The sequence below is a fragment of the Takifugu flavidus genome, chromosome 14, assembly GCF_003711565.1.
Source record: "Takifugu flavidus isolate HTHZ2018 chromosome 14, ASM371156v2, whole genome shotgun sequence".
Lineage (NCBI taxonomy): Eukaryota > Metazoa > Chordata > Actinopteri > Tetraodontiformes > Tetraodontidae > Takifugu > Takifugu flavidus.
The window spans coordinates 12,114,247-12,123,537 of NC_079533.1; the positions used below are offsets into that span (position 1 = coordinate 12,114,247).

At 47.9% G+C, this 9,291-nt stretch overlaps 1 protein-coding gene and 1 long non-coding RNA gene across 8 annotated transcripts in view; one reads left to right on the forward strand and one right to left on the reverse strand.

The window, feature by feature from the left end:
• rapgef6 (Rap guanine nucleotide exchange factor (GEF) 6) overlaps positions 1-9,117 on the reverse strand; it is a 63,994-nt gene extending 54,877 nt beyond the window's left edge. For 2 of the 7 annotated variants that reach the window (XM_057055383.1, XM_057055385.1), the window contains exons 1-2: positions 8,960-9,117; positions 8,156-8,671 (exon numbers count right to left, since the gene is read on the reverse strand). In XM_057055383.1, coding sequence (XP_056911363.1) covers positions 8,156-8,230 — 75 coding nt within the window. In that variant the 5' untranslated portion in view covers positions 8,231-8,671; positions 8,960-9,117. The remainder of the gene's footprint in view (positions 1-8,155; positions 8,672-8,959) is intronic. The other 5 variants (XM_057055378.1, XM_057055377.1, XM_057055386.1 and 2 more) reach the window with 5 other exon arrangements.
• Positions 3,025-5,077, forward strand: LOC130538115 (uncharacterized). Its single transcript, XR_008953768.1, has 2 exons — positions 3,025-3,525; positions 3,661-5,077. It is a non-coding gene; the product is annotated as an uncharacterized LOC130538115 (long non-coding RNA).
• Positions 9,118-9,291: the final 174 nt, after the last annotated feature.

The window sequence follows — 9,291 nt, forward strand, 5'->3', positions numbered from 1 at the left end:
TTATTTTACCATTCCCGAGCCCACCTGCATGTAATTGTCCCAGTGCCCCCCCCCCCCACAGGACGGTGCTGAGCTTGTGACCTTCGGCCTGTCCTCCCTGGAGGCTCGTATGGTGACCCATTGACCCCATCTGTGATTAGAGCATCATAACCTCCAGAGGCATCCATTAACTCGCCACCAGCTGAGGCACCAACATTTAGAGTGAAACCAGTTCATTCTAGTAAATAGCGGAATAACCCTTTAGAATTCCCATTGATAAGTGCAAGTATCACAGCCAAAACCCCCCAAATTTGCCAAAGCGGCAGTCATGGGTTCTCCGACTGAACTGGCTTCAAAAAAAACGCGAGCAGAATTTAAATTTAGCTTCTACCCTCAAGAGTAATAAGGTCGTTTTGAGGTGGTATTAAAAAGTCAACTCTTTGAAAATAACTGAATCAGCCCCTTTACAGGACGAGAATAATCGTAAAACAAATAAACTGCTGTGTGTGTGGCGAGACGGCGCGAGTGTGTGTGACACGGTGCTGCTGCCACCTTCAGGCAGAATGTCGAATGTTAAGAAATGATGAAAATATAGTTTAAGTATATGCCTGTTTATATTCAAAGCACATTAAAAAAGTGAGAAAAAGTGAGAAAAAGAAGAGTGAAAAAGAGATGTGAAAACAGTTTCCACACGTGACCAGACCACAGAGGGCGACTCGGAGCATCACGGGGGAAGTTTATGCATGAGGAGCGTGCATGTGTGTGGCTGGGTCCGCTTCTCCTAAATCACACGGGGCAGCAGAGAAACTCCTCAGACAAAAGCGGCTTGTTGCCGGACAGAAGCCGCTGTCCTTCCCACAACATTTCGCCCTTTCCCATCAAGAGGCGGCTCACTGACCCAGCACGGGGGCGACGTCAATGCGCTCCTACACAAGCGTATAAGAAAAAAAACAATCCTCGAGCAGGAGGACGACTTGGGTCTTTATGGCGTTGCTCAACACCTCTGGTTTCTAAAATAGCCGTTTCAGAAGGGAACGGGTCAGCTTCAGTTTCTCTGTGTTTCACATCAGCCTCCAGCAGAACGGACACACACACCGATGCTGTGGATATTCAACACAACATATAACACAACATAACAAACGTACGGGCCCACACGGTGCCTGCAGTGATAGCATTTAACGCTTCAGTTACAGGACTGAGGAGCCTCTCCGTCAGCCTTAGGCTCTGTGGTTAAAAGGAAGCCCTAAATGGGCTAACAAAGACTATAATAAGATGATATATAATAAGACAAGTTCTTCACAGTGGGAGATTATTAAGAGGCGCTTTAGATGCAAAAACTACAGCTGTGGAATGATAGTCAAATTCCAAAGGATCCCTGTGTTTATTCACATGCGGCGGTGCAGATATAAATGTGAGGGAGATTAAAGGTAGAAGAGTTGGAAAATAGCGTTGAGTGTTATGCAGTCCATACCCTTTTAGAGGGAATGCATCTGGTCTCCGCGGCAACAGTCAACAAGCCAAGAAGCAAAAGGCCTTAGCTTCCCCCTTTGGTTAAGTTGAGTCACATTTAAACCAGATTTAAAGGGAAAAACATAGCTGGAGTGGTGCCAGAGAGCCCTCTAATGGCCCGGTGGCCCTCCAGGAAATGCAAAGAAGCTCGGCATCAGGCAGGACTTCAGCTGTAATGTTTATGAGGTCGGGTATAATCCTGCGGTATCGCCGCTCTTGACAGGATCATTAACCACACAACATGGAAGCTTAACGCCAGGGCCCTATCTCTGCCCGCGTTACCTCTGTCGGGGTTTCAGATGCATTTACAGCACTTAAAGCCCAACTGATGCTCACAGCTGAGCCTCGGTTCCACTTAACAAAGGGATGGAGCACAGGGCGAAGGCTGCTGGTGCAGAAGGCTTGATTTATTTGTTTATTTGCAAGCTTTTACCACGTCGTTATCCCGCACAAATCTGATCAGACTGCAAAACGTGGGCGGCACTCAGAAGCTGGATAAGGTCTGCACGGGGAAACAAACAGTGCAAATCCTGGATCCGTAGAGTTTCCACAACGAGGAGCGAGCTTCGTAAAATCAAAAAACAGGCTGGTGACGACAGTCGTGATGCTGCTGGGGGGGGGGGGGGGCATGGAAAGAGGGAAAAATCAGAGGCAGAGTAGGGGGGGAGGCGTCAGACTGATCCAGATGAAGATATTTATAGTCCACTTATGAAAATCATCAGCAAAATGGGTGAAATTGTAGGAAACGGCAGCACGAAAGAGTAAAAACCCAGAAAGTTTGACTTGATTGTGCAGAGGTGCATCACACGGTCCCCCAAACTGAAGCCTTCCTACTTAAATCTAGTTTTCACTGCACTGTGCAGCAGAAAGTTCACTCTCTCCCTCTGATTTTCGGACTCCTGCTTCTTTTCTTCTGAGGGTGATGGGCTCAGAAAGCAGCGCAGCCGTTGCCCTCGATCCGCCAGCCAAACCAAACAGAACATGCGCCGTGTGTTGCTGTGCCACACGCACAAATGGAAAATCTGACCCTCCGCGTAATCCTAGCTGCACTTCTTATTTTTTCTCCTCCTTTTTTTTCCTAAAAATGAAAAAGGTAAAAAAAAAAAGGCGAGCATAGGAAGCTCCTGTCTGCAGCGTTTATTCTTACCATCACGACACTAAACATCCCTACGAGGACGTCGGGTGAATAAAACTCAAACCTTCACATCAGAAAAACAAGCTGCATCTGCCTCAGCCGTCTCATTGACCCAGATTTTGTAAACTGGTTGTAATGGTTGGCCCGAAATTCTTGCATCTTTTACCCTGCGACGCTTCAGAAGACGCTCGTGCTGCTAAATTTAGGCCGCAGAAACAGCAAAAAGGAGTATTAATGAGTAGTGTAGCTAAACTGCGGCTGCTCCGGCACACACCCACAGGCAGGCTGTCAGCTGGCCAAACTACCCAACACGGATATCTGTTCAGGCAAGCACCTTCTCCTTCCCTCGCACTCTGCAGACAAGGAAAGTAACCCCACGCAGCAATGGGAGAAATGTACCCGCGTTTCCTGGTTTAAAACAGAACCAAGTTTCATTACACGTTTCATTCCCGACATAACAGGTAAGAGATATCCGGGGTAAAGGAAATGAGGAAGTTGTAAAAGCTGCTGTCTGCGAGCAGCAACATTCTTTCTTTAAACAGATTTAAAAGTCCTAAACTTGCCCGTACTCTGACTCCCATTGCTGGTGATAACATGAGCACGTACGTGAGCATGTACGCGAACATGCAGCGACACTCATCCTGTAATGTGGATGTGTTTGCACAGGAAATGTCGCGATGAATCAACAGCGGAAGCTAACACACCGTGTCGGAACTCAGGTTGCCCAACAGATAACAGCGATCTTACACCGACACGCCAGCTTTTACTGCCTTCAGGAAGCGGCCAGGGTCGGCTCTACTGAGAGGAGGGTCCAGTGCGTCGGCAGCTACAGCTAGCACGTTAGCACCAACGTGTGCTGAAAGAATTAGCCAGACAGCTGCTCCTGAAAATGCTAGCTACAGGTTTGCCTCTTTGGAAATGAAGCATATTCACGCACAGGGTCAGAAAGGATGAGATTTGGCATGTGCACGTGTTTGTTTGAATGAACCATCCTTGACCTCAGTGACCTTAAATCTTGATTTGTTTACCATGTTCAGATCTGTCAGAGATACATTGTATCTCTCACGCCAGCCACAATCATCCGTCCCACGGCGGCGCTGAGGTGGAGCTGAAGGTTATGAGCGTGTAAACCCTGAAGAGAGACACTCAGTAACCTGAACAGGGCGCAGCAGGCCGAGCTGAATGAGCTGATGTATTCCTTCTGCTTTCTCAATCGCCACGTTTGAATGGATGTTTCAATGCAACTGTGCCGTCAGAACAGGCGGGAATCACATTCCCGGCATTCTAGAGGTGGACGCTCCGCATTCCTTTCAAACTTCTCGGTGAAAGGAGGCGACTGAACGAGTCGCCGTCTGATTCAGAGAACAATGAGGAAGAATTTCCTGAACCTTGTTTTCCAACAGGCAGCTGGGTTCTTGCTGTAGAGAATCCGGGCAATGCCGCCTTGCGTCATTCCTCACATTTCTGGGACTCCGCGGGCAAAACAGAAGAGGCAGGTAGCAGCCGAAAACAAGAAACCGCACGGGATGTTTTCCAGGATGCATCTCCTCGTGTCTCGGTGGTGCCGGGTTACTGGAATCCCACCGCTAGGGACTCCAGCCCGGCCTCTGAGGGGTTTTTACTGAGCAGATCTTAACCGTGCACGCCGCCCGTCGTTGCACGGCGAGAACATGTTTTATTGCTGTGACAAGAAACAACAGTATTCGAACCCTTCAGAGACAATAAATCAGTCAGCCAGACGTTGAAGTGGCTCCTTCACATTTTGTGGAGCTTCCTGAATTCAGCGAGAGCAGCCCTCAACGTTGGGAGCGTTAACGAATGCACTTTATGGGATAAAATGGCTCTCTCCCCACAGGTTCTGCCTTGGGGAGTAAGATTTGGGCAGAACATGACGGGATTTGGAGGAGGACTTCAGTTTCATGGGAGGAGGATTTCAGCAGCGCCCAGCTCTCCTTTTACCGGAGCTTTTGGTCCAATTCCAACATCATGTTATTAATTGACAAGCCACAAAAACAATTCCCTGCAGGACAGCGCGCATTGATACTTCCTCATTCACATGAGATAGCCTTGAGGAAAAGCAAATGATCCGCTCTAAATGTCCCAGTAATCCCGTTGCTGGCTGACTAAACTATGCGAGCCGAGTCCACCTGTAGCCTCGGTCCACATTCCCAGCACACGGAGCAGCTCAGAGCTGACTAGATCTGTCTGCTCACGCCTGCCGACAGGCGTGGAATGCAGCTGTGCATACTATAATCACACAAACGGGGGGTGCGTGTGGCGTGGACGCACACTGGGAAGCGCAGGTAGCTGACGGAACCCATGTCGACGGGGACTTTTAGAACTTAAATTAAAAAAGGTAGCTTTGCTTGATCGGCGAGGGTTCAGCGCTGGTCCACCCACACGCAGGCTGCCGTACCCGTTTCTTTGATCAAAAATAAACACAAATATGATGGAGTTCATGTTCCTTCACTTTCTTTCAATGGCTGCAGTGGCAGCCAGCTTAAACCCACGGTGCCGGGTCATCATTTCCTCCGTAGGTACTAATCTGCTGTAATATACGCTTGTTTCTAAGGAAGTGTTATTTCAACAACATCCTGCACGTCAGAGTGGTTGATGGCTACCAGTCACGATACCGGACAAGCTTTGCTTTCCCAAAACAAACCGGTGCCGTCTGCGCTCTGCCGCCACCATCTTCCCATCTGAAGATTTCGCTGGATTCCTCTGCGCGGCAGATTCACCGACGCTCAATTCAAAATTCTCCCTCCGATCCCAGGGATCATCGCCCCACTGTTTGGACGAAGAGTCCCGTTTCCCCGTCCCTGTCCCGCTCCCAGCCCATCTCATTCCTTTCGCTCCGTTCCGCCGCTCTGATTAGACGTTAGGCTACCATGCAAATTTCCGGCCTATGAGAAAAGCAAAGAGGATGCCGGTGTGACAGGAAGTGTCATCAGGTCGGTTTCAGACGAACAGCTGCCTGGCCCACAACTCTGCCAACGGTTTAAAACCCAATGCTGAAATAGTCTTGAGCAGGAACCAAAACGCTGCTCTAGACACACACCGCTTGCGTGCATTTGATTGTACGTGAAACGTTAACTTAAGTTACCCCTCGGGCCCCAAACGAGGGTGAGGGCGTCCGACTGGTTCTGAGCTTGCATGTGAATGAACACACAGCTTTGCCCTCTCTTACTACAGCTGCACGCTAATGCTGCAGGAGCCCGGCGGAGTGGACAGTGTTAAACAGAAATCAGCGGTGTTGTGCGACGCCCCATGTGCTCGACATCAACACCATCCACACAAAAGAACCCGGAATGTCTCCCACAACAAAGGTCCCCTCATGGTGGTTCCACCATCATTGTGATCAACATCTGCTTCCTCCACAGTTTCAGGACGCATCTAAGTAAATCCTGCGCCGGATCGTATGTAAAAAGCAATAAATATATGGCTGCGTCAGCACAGAGGGAGCTCACACACACTCACACCGATACCGACCACACACTGGTCAGCTGAGCGGCTCCAAAGCAGCCATTCAGCACTTACGTCTGTGTTACTATGTGGCTTCGTGACGGCTGGAATTCCCATAAATGTCCGGACTGTATCGGAGCAGCCCAAACCATAAATCACCGGGCACAAATTCCCGTCTGTCCGCAGGGCGCTTGAGAAAGGTGGGCAGAGGAGGCAAGAAGCTTAGGTGGAAACCCCAGGAAAGTGGGAAAACTTGACGAGGCATAAAACCTGTGGCCGGAGAGATCAGGGACGCGCACGGAAGCCGTGCACCTACACCGCATTTGCATTTTCACAGAGAAGAAAGCACAGATGAGGACGGACTTTGTCTATTTCAGTACAAATCCACAAAATCCCCCACCGTTCGACAGCATCGCGGCCGAATTTAAAGCTTCATTTTTAGGTGGGGTTTGGTACAAGCACACCCACAATGACTCAACAAAATGTATTTTTTATGAATCAACGCCGCGGTGGTGAATCTAGCCGTTCTCTCCGCGGTCTGACGCTGACATAAAACCGTGAGTAACGGCGTCCGGACCGAATGTGCCGTTGTTGTGGCCATTCAAAGTTTGCCAAAGTCGTCCCGTACAAACACGGGCTCAGCTAGCGTGGCGTGACTAAGCCTGCGGCTGTTTATGTACTGTGTCTTCATATTACTACATCCTGTTTAAATGAATCAGAATCATAAATGATTCATTGGTGGTAGCTGCAGACCACAGCGAGCATTGATTGGATTACTATCGAACCAGACAGTGATTTAATGGCACCTCCTTTAGTTCTTATTTGCACATATAAGGTGTCTTTTAATGGCAAAGGGCTGGTTAGTAATTATTATTATTAGTAATATATCACGAATAGCAATGGTGGCTACTAGGAAGAACTGCGTGGAAAAGCTCAGAATTCAGGTCCAATGAGGCTGGATTCTGATTTTAAAGGAGAGAGAAGGCTCTGTATCCATGAAAACAATTGAAAAGAGGACGCATTTGCATGGGTTCAACTAAATTTAGCTCCGTTCATCAAAGCGCTACCTGTCATATGCCCGATTGCCAGATAACACGTCTACTTCACAGGCACGCAGTTTATTTGTGGACTAAACACGCTTATTATGGTGTGTTGGAGGGTGCACAAAAGCCCTCTATGAAAGTGTGAAAGGGGCTTTCTACCAACCATGCTGCCACAAACAAACAGAGGATCATCCATTAAAAAGGTGCCTTTTGAATGGCATCGAGGCTGGGTGGCTTTAACCCCCCTTCCTCCGTATTTTGGCACCCTGATCGTGCTTTGAGAAGTGCTCACTCCAAAACCAGCAGCAGCAACCGAATGGGGAAGGGAGCTGGACGGGGCCGAGCTATTTTGGGGGCAGAAAACGTAAGTGAAGCAATGACAAACCAGCTGTGTTTCCACGGCTTCGCGACTGGGAGGAGGCAGAGGAGAGAAGAGAAAGTTGCAGTGATTCAATTTAAACTGCCCTGATTCAAACTGGAGTTTATACAAACCATTTCCTTCGGGTTAAACACGCACCTCATGATGGGGAGCTGAGATGTGCATGTGCTCTTCTGGCTGGAGACAATGTGGTGCGCGGAGTGCACAAATAAAGAGAGATTTCTCCCAAATGCAAACATGTCAACCACCAAAGTGTGTGCATGTGTGTGTGTGTGTGTGTGTGTGTGTGTGTGTGTGTGTGTGTGTGTTCAGACATGTAAGTCTCAAAGGACTTATTAATTCAACACATATGAAATCGTGTTCATATGCGTCGTGCACAGACGGAAATCCATCTAACCTGCTAACTAATTATCCTCCTTGGGGTGGCACACTGTTCACTGAGCGGTGCCCAGTGTGTAATAATCAGCATGTGACTGCACGGAAAACTCCCAAATCAAATCATTTTAACCACAAACAGCTTGTTGTTAAGTGGTTTCAGGTCAGACTTCGCTGGCCTAAGTGTGTTTTTGCGTCAGAGAGGTGAAGCAACAGCTTCTGGCTAACATTAGCAAGGTAACGCTAATTAAAAGACACGATAGATTTGTTTACCTCCGCTGTCCGCAGGGAGGGCGGTTTCTTCAAGGCCAGTTTGAAAGAAGTTTCCGTGGCTCCAGTCATTTTCATAACTTCGGCTCAAATCCAGACACACTCAAGAAAAACCCCGTTTTAGCGTCTCCGGGTCTCCCTTCAACTGAACAACCTTACGTCCCCGTAGGTACTGTCATCCCAGAGCCGAACAAGGAGGTGGATGGCGTAAACTCTGAAGGGGCTTCTTCTTCTCCTCCTCCTCCAGTGGAGAAACAAAAACACAAAACAACTAAACTCTGAACTACTGCGTGTTTAAAAAGGCGTTGGCAGGACTAACTTCTGACAGAAGTGCGCGACGGTTAGAAATATGTACATTTTAAGTGAAGAAAATCCACCTCAGTAGCAAGGATCCGTCAGATCCAGGAGTTCAGATTTAGTCCCTCCTCTGAATGTGGCGAGTTGACGACATCTGTCTGACCGGAGACGGTGATGCATTGAAGGACTGTCGGAAATATCGCCGCTTGTGGCAGGACTAACCTTTGAACAAACGCAATATGACTGTTTTGAATTAAATATCGAGTAGTCTAGCCCATTTGAAACTAAAATTGCCACACCCAAGGGGTTCAGCATAATGAGATGCTACAGCTATACAATCGTTTATTTTATTTTTTTGCACTGTAATTTCATTACAGGAGTGTACAGCGATTTCATTTAAAGAATTATTATTTAAATAAAAGTACACAGACTGGTCTTCCGTATATATAAAAAAAATCCTATCAACAGTTTGGGTGACAAAAAAGGACCTAAATAGAGCAGCTCACTTACGACGTCATGTGTTCCAGTTTTCGTTGGGTTTTGAACGCCACGTTTAAATGAGCTTTAAACTCACCACGGAGTTTTTGTAACTTATAATCATATTTTATGGAAATACGTGGGAAATTTAAGACTCCTTGGACGGTGCTGACTGCTTCCGATGTATTTGCTTTCGCCAGGGACGCCACTTCCTTTATTGCATAACTGCGGCGTGTTTGCTCATTGTCTTACCTACCGTGCTGCGTTCACGGTAGGGTGGAGTCAGGCAACGCCGGTGAATTAAAGTAAAGGTGGGTCAAATGTGTCATCCAGATGTTGGAAACTAGCCGTCCAATCGGTTTAAA